This window comes from Leucoraja erinacea, chromosome 12, assembly GCF_028641065.1.
Source record: "Leucoraja erinacea ecotype New England chromosome 12, Leri_hhj_1, whole genome shotgun sequence".
NCBI lineage: Eukaryota > Metazoa > Chordata > Chondrichthyes > Rajiformes > Rajidae > Leucoraja > Leucoraja erinaceus.
Window position 1 is genome coordinate 11616094 of NC_073388.1, and position 17048 is coordinate 11633141.

Here is a 17048-nt window from a genome sequence, read left to right on the forward strand (position 1 = left end):
AATGCTGGAGTAACTCAGTGAATCAGGCAGCATCTTTGGAGAACATGATAGGTGATGGTCTGTATGACAGTATGGAGGACATTGTCATTGTCCATTTTTCCCAGGTCCACTCTATCTATGTTCTTGGACCAATGTCTAAGTGGAAGTGCATCATAGGAACAGGAAGGATGTCAATTGGAAAGATCTAAATGAAGCCGGCTTGCTCACATCAGTATGATGTTAACTTCTCTGGTGGGGAGTTATTCCTGGCACTGGTCCTTGGTTTGCGCTTACATTTACATAAATACCGATGGTAAAACAGCTGCTCACTGACTTGCAAATAGCCAGTGTTTCTATATTGGGGTGTGAAAATCAATTTAAAAGTCAGTATTTTCCACATATTCTTCATTTTGTAGAGTAGTTGTTATGCACACTGGCCTCTTTGCTGAACAAAAGCATTCTAAAAATACTACTGGCATAGCTACAGACTCCTTTAAAATGCAAATCTACATCACCAGATGGAAAGATAGATTCAGATTCAGAATACTCTTCTCTTCAGTTGATCTCAACTTCCCAGAATACCGTGAGCAAAAACGAAAGATTTTAAAAATGACATTTATTTTTATTCTAAAGTAAATGTGACTTGAACACCACACACACACACACACACACACACACACACACACACACACACACACACACACACACACACACACACACACACACACACACACACACACACACACACACACACACACACACACACACACACCCACAGGCTTACCCAATTATCTGTAAAATAACGTTGGCAAAATGAAATGAACTATGTTTTTTATTCATTTAAGAGAATTAATTTAAAATGGTTAACCAACTAAAACTGAATATGTCACAGAAACATTAACTAGTTGAAGGATACATTTTGCATGGTAGTCGGCACCCACCCTCAGATTCACCATACCGTGGTAAATTTTATAATTGCTCTGACTGATTTCAACATGGATTAATGCAAAGTACACAAAAATGCTGGAGAAACTCAGCGGGTGCAGCAGCATCTATGGAGTGAAGGAAATTGGCAACGATTCGGGCCGAAACCATGCTGCTGCACCCGCTGAGTTTCTCCAGCATTTTTGTGTACCTTCGATTTTACAGCATCTGCAGTTCCTTCTTAAACACATGGATTAATGCAAGTTCCCTTTTCACTCTTTCCTGGTTGAAATACTTGTGCCTCATTTTGATTCTACAGGTGGAACCCCTGCACTTGACCATTGATTTTCATATGTAGGTTTAGATGGTAATTCTTGATGGGTTACCCGTATTAGGAGGCACTATCATCCAACATGAAGATCCATCAATTCCAAATTTAGTTTAGTTTAGCTTAGTTTACAGATACAGCATGGAAACAGGTCCTTCGGCACACCGAGTCCTTGCAGACCACACACTAACACTATCCTACACACCAGGGACAATTTACTACTTTTTCCAAGCCAATTGGCCCACAAACATGTTGGGTGTGGGTGGAAACCGAAGCACCCGGAGAAAACCCACGCAGGTCACGGGGAGAATGTACAAACTCGGTACAGACAGCACCCGTATTCAGGATCGAACCCGGGTCTCTGGTGCTGTAAGGCAGCAACTCTACCAATGTGCCACCCTACCGCCACGATGATACCAATCTTTCTTGAAGAGGCTCAATTTGTACCAGTCCTTTGTCCGATAATCAAATAGTGGTTTTATCCCTCGGGACATTGAATGACCATGCCTTTGAAGTCACTAATGGGCGCTACGCGGTTTGCAATGGTTTTGCATGTAGCTCCACCAAAATTTACTAATCGACCATGAATTAAACTGTGTGGTTCCTAAACTGCCTTAGTGAAGAAACTATTTCACCCGCTGAGTTTCTCCGGCAATTTTGTGTACCTTCGATCTTCCAGCATCTGCAGTTCCTTCTTGAACACATATTTTAGTTTGCTGTTGCATTCACTTGCCCTAAGGCCTTTGCTATGTTCTGGAATATTTGTGTTTAACATGCAAGATGTTTGTGCATTATCAGAGTATGGAAGACTTTGGCATGCTTTGCATATTATTCTTCAAACTCTTTGTAGACAGAATATTATGTAGCATGCACCATGAACAGGAGGACATGTGCTGATGACCACTGCCCACAGCACAATGCTGCAAAGTGTAACGTTTGTTGGTAGTTCAGGCTTTTCACATCATTGACTAAAACATTTCTCAGTCACCTCAAAATATTCTATCAATTATTGAATAAAATATGCAAGTGTATAATTCGGGCTGCACGGTAGCGCAGTGGCAGAGTACAGGAGGAAACAGGAGCACCTGGAGAAAACCCACGCGGTCACAGGGATAAGGTACAAGTTCCACACAGGCAGCACCCGCGGTCAGGATCGGACCCAGGATCTGGCGCTGTGAGGCAGCAACTCTACCGCTGCGCCAGTTTTTTTTGTTTTTGTTTTTTTTTAATCAAAAATAATTTATTTAATTACGATCACGATACAAAAACCAAGCACACCCACCACCATAGTGCAAAATCTCCAAATTATCTAGACACTAAATTTTCAAACATCTATGTTACAAATATACTAAATAACTAATGTACAACTATGTCCCTCTCTAGCACCACCCAGGCGCGGACGTAACCCCGGAAAAGGGGCGAGCATCTGGCTCGGGCAAAGCCCTCTTCCGCCTGGCGCCTTGACTCGCGGATGGCCAGCTTGGCCAGGCCTAGGAGCAACCCAACCAGGACATCTCCGGCCCTGCCCACCCCCTAGATCCTGTCACCAGTTCTCCAGTCGCTGACAGCAGAGCCGCTCCTCCCCCTACGGACCCTAGGTGGAGTTGCGGTGCGCCTTGCTCTCCGCACCTTGGCTACAAGGGACGCTGTACTGGTCCCTACCGCTGCGCCACTGTGGCAGGGTCTGCATGCTCAGGCACAATTGTGAAGCATAAGGGGTGCAGCGCATCGCTTCCAGATATGACCAACATCTCTCAAAGATGCTTTGAAAGGGAGAACAATGACACCCCTACAGGAGATCCCACAGACCCTGGGATCCAGTGATCTCAGTCTCTGAGGCGGACGTCAGAGTAGCCTCCAAGAATATGAACCCACACAAAGCCTACATGGTGTACCTGGCGTAACCCTGCGGACTAGTAGACTGTGTTGGAAGGAACTGGTTTAAATCAAAGATAGACACAAAATGCTGGAGTAACTCAGCTGGACAGGCAGTATCTCTGGAGAAGGGTCTCGACTCGAAGTGTCACCCATTCCTTCTCTCCAGAGATGCTGCCTGTCCCGCTGAGTTACTCCAGATTTTTGTGTCCACCTCTTGCACTATCAAGGACTTGTTTTCTAATTGTGTTATTACACCAACGTCTTGCTTTTATTGCGCAATCTATTTTGTTCCACCGTCTTAAAAATAAATTATATATAATTTTGTTTTTGTGCATAAACCATGTCCATGTACCTGAGATGCTGTTACAAGCGAGATCTTCATTGTGTCTTTGTGTCTTTGTGCCCAGTGGCAGGTGAACCACCACCAGTCCACAGGGTATCAGCACCCCAGGTGAAGCTCAACCAAGTACTGTCCCACCAACGGACACGAGTCCAGAACCCAACCAGCCACAGTCAGCGGTGGCTGAAGGGAAAAGATGCTGTCTGGGCTGCCACGTGACCATCTAGAGGCTAAACATAAGACACACACCCGGGTCTGATCACCCTGCGGTGAGCCTGCCTCGACTGAGGGGGTCTTGTGATAAAAGGCCGAAACACCCAGTGACGTTGAGGTACACAACTGAAGATGTGTCTGATTGGTAGCAAAATCACCTAGTGGTCATCCCCAAGAATACCAAATGCCAATTGTAGTGAAAAACCTTAGGGATTGTAACATCCAGTCCTACTAATCAATACTTGTGCCGATGACAATAAATACTTGATCATACTGTCTGCTGGAAGATAATTATAAGGAAAACGTGCTCACCTTTCTGTTTGCTGACCTTTCTCACGGTCATTGCAGCTTGTCTCTTCTGGTACTCCGAGATTTCAAACCCTGAAAAGCAGGACAATAAATTGGAGACTTGCAGACACAAACAAATTGTCATGGAAGCAATTTTGCATCCTACACGGCGAGAACTCTGTGTGCTGGTAACAGAGATATTTTCACCCCTAGAGCCCCTCACAACCACACAGGTAAAATACTTTAATCCTCAGAACAGGGTGGTATTTAAATCAAGACACAATGAATGCCAAATGCTGGAACCTTGAGCAAAACACAAAGTGCTGGAGGAAATCAGTGGGTCAGGCAGCATCAGTGGAGGGAATGGATAGACAATGTTTCACGTACCAACCTTCTGTAGGGGTGATCGGCTGATGAAAAGTCCTGACCCAAAACACTATGTCCACTCCCTTCCCCAATGCTGTCTGACCCACTATATTCCTCCAGCACTTTGTGTTTTGCTCAAGTCTCCAGCATCTGCTATTCCTTGTGTCTCGATATTAATGCAACCTCCGTGTTTTGCATTTAGATGGCATCTCTCCCATCTCTTTTCAGTTCAATTTAGTTTATTGTCACGTGTACCGAGGTAGGCGGAAAGCTTTTGCCTCGCGCTGTCCAGTCAGCGGTAAGGCAAGAAGATAGACACATAAAGCTGGAGCAACTCAGCGGGACAGGCAGCATCTCTGGAGAGAAGGAATGGGTGATGTTTCGGGTCTGAAGAAGGGTCTCGACCTGAAACGTCACCCATTCCTTCTCTCCAGAGATGCCGCCTGTCCCTCTGAGTTACTCCAGCTTTTTGTGTCTATCTTCGGTTTAAACCAGCATCTACAGTTCCTTCTTACACAGCAGAAAGACAATATATGGTTACAATCAAGCCATTTACAGTATATCAATACATGATAAGGGAATAGTGTTTGGGGCAAAGTCCGATCAACAATAGTCTGAGAGTCACCAAAGAGATTAAAAGATGAATTCCTTTTTACACTTTCCAAGCTCCCACAAATGATTTCTTAATAAAATTCAAATAATCTTTTTTCATTGTTTAGTTTAGTTTATTGTCACATGTACGAGGTACAAACTCACATGGTCACGGGGAGAATATACAAAGTCCATAGAGATGGACCCGTAGTCAGGATAGAACTGGGGTCCTCAGCACTGCAAGGCAGCAACTCTACCATTGTGCCATTGTGCTGCGCCCTTTAGATAGTTTTGAAGACATTTATTGGTATGGATTCCAAATTGTTAAAGATAAATATAGAGCATAAATGAGGAAGTGTTTATTCTTAGATATCCATTCCCTGCATATGCTGAGAGTCCTGGTTATCATAAGTGCTGCAATAGGTTTAAAGGGAAGTCCGCTGCCAACTATTTAATACAATTAACAAGAACCACTAAACTCTCCCATCGATAAATGGTCTATGTCCTAGGAATACATTCTTAAAAGACGGTGGCACAGTGGTAGAATTACTGCCTTACAACGCCAGAGACCCGGGTTCAATCCTGACTATGGGTGCTTGTCTCTACAGAGTTTGTATATTCTCGTCATGACCACGTGAATTTTCTCAAATATCTTCGGTTTCCTCCCACACTTCAAGAACATAGAAACATAGAAAATAGAATCAGGAGTAGGCCATTCGGCCCTTCGAGCCTGCACCGCCATTCAGTATGATCATGGCTGATCATCCAACTCAGTATCCTGTACCTGCCTTCTCTCCATACCCCCTGATCCCTTTAGCCACAAGGGCCACATCTAACTCCCTCTTCAATATAGAACGTACAGGTTTGTAGGTTAATTAGTTTGGTATGGCCTCCTAGCGCGTATAGGATAATGTTAGTGTGCGGGGATCGCTGGTTGGTGCGGACTCAGTGGGCCGAAGGGCCTGTTTCTGTGCTGTATCTCTAAACTAAAATAAATGAATAAGAGTATTGTGATAGCTTGCTGTGGAGACTGCTTGATGTTGGACATAGGTATCAGTTATAGAAATAAAAATCAGCTTGAGACATCAGGAACAGTCTACCCAGCTTCTGATCTATCTTTGCAACAGTAGTTTGCACATGGCAGGACCATTATACATCAAAAGGTATTGTACATGGAATGGTAAATAAATGGCTGGTCTCTGTCGGGTCTAAAGGATGGTTTGATATATAATTGCCAAAGAAAAGCAGAGCCTTTGGGTTGCAATATTTCACAGTGTTTACGAGGTGTGTTCCCTTTGATGAGAAGCATTTCATACTGGACAGCATTTATCCCATACAATTGAGTCAGAAAGGCAGCCAAGCCAAACAGTATCAGTAATTATTGTTCAATCATACCTTCACTGGTCGTTGCTGGACATTTAGTGTTGAGCAGTGGTCACACATGCTCAGTAGTGGTGATTCATTAGTTCACAGGTTCATAAGTGATAGGAGCAGAATGAGGCCATTCGGCCCATCAAGTCTACGCCATTCAATCACGGCTGATCTATCCCTCCCACCTAACCCCATTCTCCTGCCATCGCCCCATAACCCCGTACTAATCCCGAATCTATCCATTTCTGCCTTAAAAATATCCATTGACTTGGCCTCCATATCCTTCTGTGGTCAATATGATTCTATGACTCAAGCTAAGGGAACAAACTCCCCCCGGGACTAATTATACTTCAGGTACAGTAGATTTACCAGGTTTACTAGAATAATACCAGGGTGTCTTCTTGTCCGACCTAAAGTCGGGTAACGTTTATAACTTGCCAACTGCTAATCAACATTTAATCCATTGGTTAAATTCTCCATAATTCTTGTGTGATAAACTGTAATCACCAGCCTCTTGAAGATGTTGCTACCTGAAGAAACTGGCAATTATTTGCTGATCCACTCCTCTCAGGACAATTTGAAACAAAAATATAGGATGAAGAAGTTGCAAATAGTTCATGACTTGCTGTAAATGGTGGGACGTCTGGTTAAGATGTGGAATATTTTACTCCAATTTGTAGCAATGTTACAAAATTTTGAGATTTAAAAAATCAAGTCTGCAATTTATCCCATCAGATAAAGCATAACAATAAGTTTAATTTGACACCTAATTCACTTTCATATCTCAAGTAATAAAAAAGTTATGGCCATTTTCTTACTCGGAAATTAGCATCTTGTTCTCTATTGATTTTCTATGGACATAACAAAAAAGCTGTGATCGTGGACAGTCAAAAGCCCATAACCTTCTTAAAAATTAAGAGAACTGAATGAAATTTTCAGTTATCATAGATTGAAGCATTCTGAAACAAATATAAAATAAGCTTACTTGGATGACCTGAAATTAAAGCATATAATTAGTTAGTTACCCAATTGTAGCTAATTTCAAACTTCAATTACTAGATCTAAACATCTATCCATTTCTTAATAAATGATTAACATTTTTAAATAGCCCAAGTGTCCAAATAATATTCACAAATAATTCACAATAAAACATGATTTTTAAATCTCATTTACATCAATTTATAGGCCAAATGGAAGGAATTTAGTGTTCAATTGCTGTAAATTAAAGTCAATTTAAATCGGCTTTCTAGTGGGTTCCTGTGAACACGCTGGTTTAGAACGTTCACATTGCGCTGGATTTGTGCCTTCAAATGCCCAGAAAAATATTGCGGGATATAAAGAGCCCAAAATGAACTACTCGCTATCGAAAACTTTATATACAGGGTTATACACAAGCCCCATTTAATGTAAAAATAAGGTACATACCTTTAATTGTTTGCTTTATAAAACCCTGGGGCTGCGAGAGGTTGCGAGTTTAGAGAGTGATTTTTAAACTACTATAAATATTATACAAGGTCATAAAAACTAATAATACCTTTTGCGACGGGGTCTTTCAGCGATTTTCCGTTAATGATTTACTAGGCTGAACATTTTCGATTGCAACAGCCTAGTAAAAATCACGTTTTAAACCCGCCCCCTCTAAACAGCACCAAAATCGTGGACACGGGGTAGGGCAGATGCTCAGCCACGATTCAGGTAGGTTTTGTAACATACCTACAATTTGAGAATTGAATGCTATGTTTAAACGTAACATGTAAGTTTGTATTGTGTTAAACCTGCAGATGCCGGAATCTTGCACAAACAACAAAGTGCAAGAAGAGCTCAGTGGGTCAGGTGGCATCTGCGTTTATCGGCAACTGAACCATCCTATAATCAATCAGACTGTTGAGTTTAGAGATACAGCGCGGAAACAGGTCCTTCTGCCCGCCGAGTCCACGCCGACCAGCGGTCCCCGCACGTTAACACTATCCTACCCACACTCGGGATGATGTTTACATTTCTACCAAGCCAATAAACCTACAAGCCTGTACGTCATTGGCGTGTGGGAGGAAACCGAAGATCTTGGAGAAAATCTCATAAGGTCGTAAGGTCATAAGGAATAGGAGTAGAATTAGGCCATTCGGCCCATCAAGTCTATTCCGCTATTCAATCATGGCTGATCTATCTCTCCCTCCTAACCCCATTCTTCTGCCTTTCCCCCATTACGTCTGACACCCGTACTAAACAAGAATCTATCTACTGTATCTCTGCCTTAAAAATATCCAATGACTTGGCCTCTGCAGCCTTCTGTGGCAAAGAATTCCACAGATTCACCACCCTCTTACTAAAGAAATTTCTCCTCATCTTCCTAAAAGATTGTCCTTTAATTCTGAGGCTATGACCTCTAGTCCTAGACTCTCCCACTAGTGGAAGCATCCTCACCACATCCACTCTATCCAAGCCTTTCACTATTCTGTACATTTCAATGAGGTCCCCCCTCATTCTTCCAAACTCCAGCGAGTACAGGCCCAGTGCCGACAAATGCTCATCATACATTCACACCGAAGATAGACACAAAAAGCTGGAGTAACTCAGCGGGACAGGCAGCATCTCTGGAGAGAAAGAATGCGTACAGTTTTGGTCTCCAAATCTGAGGAAGGACATTATTGCCATAGAGGGAGTGCAGAGAAGGTTCACCAGACTGATTCCTGGGATGTCAGGAATGTCTTATGAAGAAAGACTGGATAGACTTGGTTTATACTCTCTAGAATTTAGGAGATTGAGAGGGGATCTTATAGAAACTTACAAAATTCTTAAGGGGTTGGACAGGCTAGATGCAGGAAGATTGTTCCCGATGTTAGGGAAGTCCAGGACAAGGGGTCACAGCTTAAGGATAATCCTTTAAAACCGAGATGAGAAGAACTTTTTTCACACAGAGAGTGGTGAATCTCTGGTAGTTGAGGCCAGTTCATTGGTTGTATTTAAGAGGGAGTTAGATGTGGCCCTTGTGGCTAAGGGGATCAGGGGGTATGGAGAGAAGGCAGGTACGGGATACTGAGTTGGATGATCAGCCATGATCATATTGAATGGCAGTGCAGGCTCGAAGGGCCGAATGGCCTACTCCTGCACCTATTTTCTATGTTTCTATGTTTCTAATGGGTGACGTTTCAGGTCGTGACCCTTCTTCAGCTCATCATAGGTTAACCTACTCATTCCTGCGATCATTCTTGTAAACCTCCTCTGGACCCTCACCAGAGCCATCACATCCTTCCTCAGATACGGTGCCCAAAATTGCTCACAATATTCCAAATGTGCCCTGACCAGCGTCTTGTAGAGCCTCACCATTACATCCCTGTCTTTGTATACAAGCCCTCTTAAAATAACCGCTGGCATTGAGTTTGCTTTCTTTACTACCGATATCATTGGAGACCCTCGGACTATCTTTAATTGGACTTTACTGGACTCTATGTTGCACTTAATGTTATTCCCTTTATCCTGTACCGGTACACTGTGGTCGACTTTATTGTAATTACAAGTGGTTAGCATGCACAAGAAATGCTTTTCTTTGTACCTTGGCACATGTGACAATAAACTAACCTCACATAACCTAAACTAAAATGGGGAAGGAATGGGTCGGGACTCTTCTTCAGACTGGAGTTTGTCTTCACTGGAGTCTGAGGAAGGGTCCTGACTGATAACGTCACCTGTCCATTCTCTCCACAGGTGCTGCCTGACCTGCTGAGTCTCTCTAGCACTTTATGTTTTGATGTAACCTAGTGTTGTTGTCCTTGGAGGAGAAAAATATTTTGATGGAGTCAATAAAAGAAAACCATTTCGACTCTGCAATTAAGAGATCTATATCTACGGTAATTGAGAAAAGAATCGGATTTGAAATGGGATTGTATTTACGCAACTAACTATTATAATTTGAAATGCTTTGCTGAAGGAATGATAGATGCTGGTTCACAATTCCTTAGAAATCAGAAGTGGAAAAATATTTGAATGGAAAGCACCCAGAACTCCAGCATATCTTTGGATTCCCTTACAAAATCCAGGGACAGACAAGATTTGTGTTATTTTTGTTCATGATTTTAGTTTTATTGAAAGTCATAATTCCAGACTAGGACTATGATTACTGCTGACAGCACTGTTAGGGCAGCACGGTGGCACAGCAGTAGAGGTACTGCCTTACAGCGCCAGAGACCCGGGTTCGATCCTGACCATGGGTGCTGTTTGTACGTTCTCCCCGTGCCCTGCGTGGGTTTTCTCTGAGGTCTTCGGTTTCCTCCCACACTCCAAAGGCGTACAAGCTTGCAGGTTAATTGGCTTGGTAAATGTAAATGTAAAATTGTCCCTAGTGTGTGTAGGGTAGTGTTAATATGCGGGGATTGCTGGTCGGTGCGGACTCGGTGGGCCGAAGGGCCTGTTTCTGCACTGTGTTTCTAAACTAAAGTTGCCGCACGGAATTTTTTGAACGTGGTCAGTTTTTCGGAGCCCCGCGCGATGTCGGGACCAGCTCCGCACAACTCCATACGGCTCCAGCGATCGAAGTGGGACCGGCCCCGCGAGGCAGTACGGCTCAAGCGACCACGTTAGGTCGCGCTTGCTGCATGCAGGCGCATACTGGTGGGACCGGCCCTTTAGGTCGCGCTTGCCACATGGAGTCGCATGCTCGTGGGACAGGCCCTTAAGTAAAGTTTCCAGAATTTTAACTGAAGAAGGCGTCTCCGTGCATTGTGAAGGAAATCAGACCCCAAGTTAATTTTGGTTCTTAGCACAACTCGAATAAAACATGAGTCACTTTGCAGCTTTCTCTTCATTCCCATCCTTGGCAGGCATTTCTTCTCACTCACAGTTATTATGAAATAAATCTCTTCAGAATGAGTCACATAATAGGAATAATAAAACCTCAATGTAAAGAGGAATACTAAAATTTAAATGGCACCATCTCGACTGATATCAATTTAAGACAATCGTGTGAACTGGCTGACTACTTATTGTTACATAAATTAACATGAAATTAAATAAGACTGTATGGTCCATTAAAGTCATTCCTCCCAGTGGAATACATATAATTTTCACTGTTATGATCTCCTGTTTAATATCCCAATGGTTTGCAATATTTGTACGAGCGAGCATATTTGCAAGGATTTTGCTGGTATCTTTTGGAGGATATTACCTGGACTAAAGGGCCTGAGCTATCGGGAGAGCTTGGGCTGGCAAGGGCATTATACCTTGGAGCGCAGGTGGGTGAGGGATGATCATATTAAGTAGTAAGTAGGCCCCTCTCGATCATGACTGACCATGGGTGATGCATCCTGGTCGGATGCAAGCCTGGGCGATGTCAAATGGAGGACAGGCTGTTGCCCATGCAGCACGTCCCCCCTCTCCACGTCGCTGATCGATCCAAAGGAACAGCAGGGCCGTTACAGTTTGGCACCAGCACCGTCGCAGGAGCTGCCAGAGCGAGGTTGTAGACAACGACGAACTGCCTTAGGGGCTCCGACTCTGGATTTCCTCGAGGTTTACTCCTGGAGCCTTTTCCATGACGGGATATGGCCACAAGGCAGTGGAGGTTTTAAATCAGAGTTTTCCCTCTCCTAGATGGACTGCCTTCCCAGGCCGACGAGCCCCATCTGCCATATAGCAGGTGATCAAGTCAAGTCAAGTCAAGTCAAGTCAAGTTTATTTGTCACATACACATGCGAGATGTGCAGTGAAATGAAAGTGGCAATGCTCGCGGACTTTTGTGCAAAAGCCAAACAACAAAACAACCAAACAAATTATAAACACAATCATAACACACATATTCTTTTACATAATAAATAATGGAAGGAAAAACGTTCTGTAGAGTTAGTCCCTGGTGAGATAGGCGTTTACAGTCCGAATTGCCTCTGGGAAGAAACTCCTTCTCAACCTCTCCGTTCTCACCGCATGGCAACGGAGGCGATTGCCTGACCGTAGCAGCTGGAACAGTCCGTTGCAGGGGTGGAAGGGGTCTCCCATGATTTTGTTTGCTCTGGAGTTGCACCTCCTGTTGTATAGTTCCTGCAGGGGGGTGAGTGAAGTTCCCATAGTGCGTTCGGCCGAACGCACTACTCTCTGCAAAGCCTTCTTGTCCTTGGCAGAGCAATTCCCAAACCAGATGGTAATGTTCCCGGACAAGATGCTTTCCACCGCTGCTACATAGAAGCACTGGAGGATCCTCGGAGACACTCTGAATTTCCTCAATTGCCTGAGGTGGTAAAGGCGCTTATAGAGGTGTAAAATAAATGATGTGGTGAATAGATATGGTGATTGCACAGAGTGTATTACCCAGGGTGGGGGAGTCAAGAATCAGAGGACATAGGTTTAAAGAGAGGAGAGAAAGATTTAATAGGAAGCTAATGGGCCTGTCCCACTTAGGCAACCTTTTAGGCGACTGCCAAAGACTAATTTTAATGGAATTCACCTATGACACCTGGCGAGAACCCACGACACCTACGTCAACCTGCGACAGCAAAAATTGTCGCCACTGTCGCTGAAAATTTTCAAAATGTTGAAAATCTTGCGGCAGTCGCCTGTAGTCGCCCAAAAAATCGTATTAGTGGGACAGGCCCGTAAGAGACAACCTTTTCACTCAGAGGGTGGTGGGATTACGGAATGAGCCGTCCAAGGCGGTAGTTGAGACAGGTACTTTAACACCATTTAAAAGCCACTTGTTATTTTCCAAAAATGAACTTTATTCAGAATAAAGAATATATGCAAAATAACAACTGTCCAAAAGGGATTATGACATTCTGCTCAGGGATAGGATAGGTTTACATGGATAGGATAAGTTTAGAGGGATAAGGGCCAAACATAGGCAGGTGGGACTTGCTTAGAAGGGGTATTGTGGTCGGCATGGAGGAGTTGGGTGGAGGAGCCTGATTTCCCTGCCACTGACTTTGTGACTCTGCAAAAGTCTTTGGATAAATCCCCAATCTACATTTAGACCTTGGATTTGGAGTTCTATCGCAGCTGCTCAGAGATGCAAATGACGTGACATTGGGAGGAGGCGGAGCAGTTGGGAAGGAGACAGCTTCAAGAAAGCTGTAAAACTGAGCTCGATAAAATGTGTGGGCGAGCGGTGGAATTAATTACAGGCAAAAGCAAAGCATGGCGCATGCTGGAAGAAATGTAAATTGTCCACGGTGGTGCAGCGGTAGAGTTGCTGCCATACAGCGGCAGAGACACGAGTTTGATGGTGACTACCGGTACTGACTGTACGGAGTTTGCACGTTCTCTCTCCCTGTGACCTCGTTGGTTTCCTTCAAGTGCTCTGGTATCCTCCCACATTCCAAAAGACGTGCAGGTTTGTAGGTTAATTGGCTTCTGTAAATTGCCCCCAGTGTGCAGGAGAGAACTAGCGTATGGGCGATCACTGGCCAGCGCAGACTCGGTGGGGCCCTGGTTCCGCGGCGTATCTCTAAACTAAACTAGTGTGAATGGGTGGTCGTTGGTCAGCACAGACTCGGTGGGCCGAAGGGCCTGATTCCGCACTGTATCTCTACATTAAACTGAACTGTATTACTTATGACAGAAAATTTAGAATCAAGCCCTTCTGCCCATCATAGCCATGCTAACAATTGAGTAACTAACTTTAGTTTAGTTTAGAGTGGAAACAGGCCATTTGTCCCACGCCGACTAACATCACCCAAATGTTTGTTCTATCCTACACACTAGGGACAATTTACAGAAACCAATTAACCTACAAACCTGCACGTCTTTTGGAAGGTGGGAGGAAACCTGAGCACACAGATGAAACCCACTTGGTCACAAAGAGAACATGCAAACTCCGTACAGACAGCACCCGTAGTCAGGAGCGAACCTATTCTAATGCCTTTTCCCTGCCCTTCGCCCTATGCCTTGGGAAGTCAAATACTCTTCCCAGATTTCTACAAAATGTTATGTGCACCTGCCTCTCCTACCCTCCCAGGCAGTCTTTCAGATTTCAACCACCCTCTGGGTGAAAAACCTCCCCCCACCGCAGATTACTTCCAAAACTCTTCCCCCCTTATCCTGAACCCTGTCTCTGATTCACATGTCTCTGCAATGGGGGGGAAGGTTTCTTATTAACTGGCCCGTTTGTGCCTCTCATAATTTTGTGTATTTCCATCAAGTCTACCTTGCAGTTTCCCTTGCTCCAAAGAAAATAAACGTTGCCTTACCATGTCTGTCTGCATAATGACAACATCCCATCCCTGGTAAATCTCCTCATGACCTCTCCCATGCAAGATCGTACTTTTTTCTTTTCTCGTGTCCAGAATTGTGACCGAATCATAGTTTAATAAAAGATAGACACAAAATGCCGGAGGAGCTCAGCGCGTTATGCAGCATCTATGGAGAGAAGGAATGGGTGATGTTTCTCGACACGAAACGTCACCCATTCCTTCTCTCCATAGATGCTGCCTCACCCGCTGAGTTATCCCCGGCATTTTGTGTCTACCTTCAATTTTATCCAGCATCTGCAGTTCCTTCTCACACATAGTTTTATAAAGTTGTAATTACGTGCTCTTATATTCCGTGCCTAAGGTAGTTAAATAAATAACCCTGTATACTTTCCTTACTTTATATACATTCCATTTCATTTCATTTCACCGTTGCCTTCGGGAAGAAGGTACAGGAGCATGTAATCTGTAACGCCCAGGTTCAGGAACAGCTACTTCCCCACAGCCATCAGGCTATTAAACACAACAACAAATAAGCTCTGAACTACAACAGTCTATTATTATTATTGCACTAGGTGTTGACCCCCCCTCGGTCATGACTGACCATGGGTGATGCTTCCTAGTTGTTGGCTGCTTGCTCCAAACCTCGGCTGGAGCAGCATCGCTTGTGTCTGAAGAGACCAATACAGGAGTGACAGTCCCTGTGGCAAAGGTCACATTTGTGTGGGGTCTCTGGTTTGTTGAGGTTGCTGCGCTCCTTTCTGCTTGTCTGCCGCTGCGTTCATCAGTTTCTCTTCCCCCGTTTTGAGATGTTGGTTCAGGGCACCTCTCCACCTCCTGTGGTCAGATGCAAGTTCTCTCCCAGGACTCCACATCGATGTCGAGTGCCTTCATATCTCTCTTGCAGACATCCTTGCAACATAGCTGGAGGCGGCCAATGGTTCTCCTATTGCACTCCATCTGTTTATTTATTGTGCATATATAGTCCATGGTCTATAGACACACTGAACTTTTATCTTCCGTTTTGTATTATGTTTAATCAGGAAAAAGAAGACGCACACTTCCAGATTCAGGGACAGTTTCTTCCCAGCAACTGAACCATCCAACCACAACCAGAGAGAGGTCCAACTATCTACCTCATTGGTGACCCTCGGACTATCTTTGATCGGACTTTGCTGGCTTTATCTTGCACTATATGTTAATCCCTCATCATGTATCTATACACTTTAAATGGCTCGATTGTACACATGTACCGTCTTTCCGCTGACTGGTTAGCACGCAACAAAAGCTACTCACTGCACATTGGTAGATGTGGCAATAAACTAAGCTGAACTGAAACTGAAGCAGTAATAAAAATCTTTGTCACTATTTAACAAGAAAAGGGTTTCCCCAAACCTTGGACGTTCACACTTCAACTCATAAACACGTGGCGGCAGTGGGGCCTCGCGGGTCGACGAGCCCGCGGCCATTGGTCTGCGGAGCCCGTGGCTGGGGCCTGGGTCGGTGCCAAAGACGTGTCCAGAGAGGGGCCGGCAGCATTAGTGGAGAGATCGGTTGTGGCGGTCGATGATGGCGCTGACCGTTGGATGAGGACGGACACGTGGAAGTGAGGACGTCGCTGCCGAGGGAAGGAACAAGGGGGGACCCGGTGTGGGAGGATCTCCATGGGGGGAGAACAAAGAGGGATCTGGTGCATGGGGGAATTTTGTAAGCACCCTTTATGGGTGACTATTTGCATTCCTTGGGTGTGCAAGGTTAATTCCCGGGATGGCGGGACTGTCATATGCTGAGAGAATGGAGCGGCTGGGCTTGTACACTCTGGAATTTAAAAGAATGAGAGGGGCTTATTGAAACATACAAGATTATTAAGGGTTTGGATACGCTAGAGGCAGGAAACATGTTCCCGATATTGGGGGAGTCCAGAACCAGGGGCCACTGTTTAAGAATAATGGGTAAGCCATTTAGAACGGAGATGAAGAAACACTTTTTCACACAGAGAGTTGTGAGTCTGTGGAATTCCCTGCCTCAGAGGGCAGTGGAGGCAAGTTCTCTGGATACTTTCAAGAGAGAGCTAGATAGGGCTCTTAAAGATAGTGGAGTCAGGGTATATGGGGAGCAGGCAGGGACTGGGTACTGATTGGGGATGATCAGCCATGATCACATTGAATGGCGGTGAGGCTCGAAGGGCCGAATAGCCTACTCCTGCACCTTTTGTCTATTGTCTATTGTCAAAGCATTTCACTGTTTGTGACTTTCCGCATGTGATAATAAAGTATTCAATTCAATTTAATTCAATGGTGTATTATTCGTGGGATCTTACTTTGCTCCCATTGATTGGTACTATTCCTGCTATATTCTGTAACACCATCTACACTTCAAACGGGAACATTGTGAGATTCTGAAAGACCCAACATAATCACAGTTCTTTCTTCATTCCATCGCAAGGTTTTAAGATACTTCTCAGTGCTCCATTTGCTGGTTCATAAAGAATTAAATGATGGGACTTTCACATCTTTTTTTACGATACTGCAATGAATTCGTACATTAAGAAGCAACTTTGTTCTACAAGCCATTAAATCATCTGTACATTATGTTCACCGAT

At 44.3% G+C, this 17048-nt stretch overlaps 1 protein-coding gene across 5 annotated transcripts in view; it reads right to left on the reverse strand.

Annotated features, from left to right (window-relative positions):
- Positions 1-17048, reverse strand: part of arhgef9a (Cdc42 guanine nucleotide exchange factor (GEF) 9a) — a 270953-nt gene that overhangs the window by 12506 nt on the left and 241399 nt on the right. For all 5 annotated transcript variants that reach the window (XM_055643574.1, XM_055643577.1, XM_055643576.1 and 2 more), the window contains one exon: positions 3975-4043. In XM_055643574.1, the coding sequence (XP_055499549.1) occupies positions 3975-4043 (69 nt within the window). The remainder of the gene's footprint in view (positions 1-3974; positions 4044-17048) is intronic.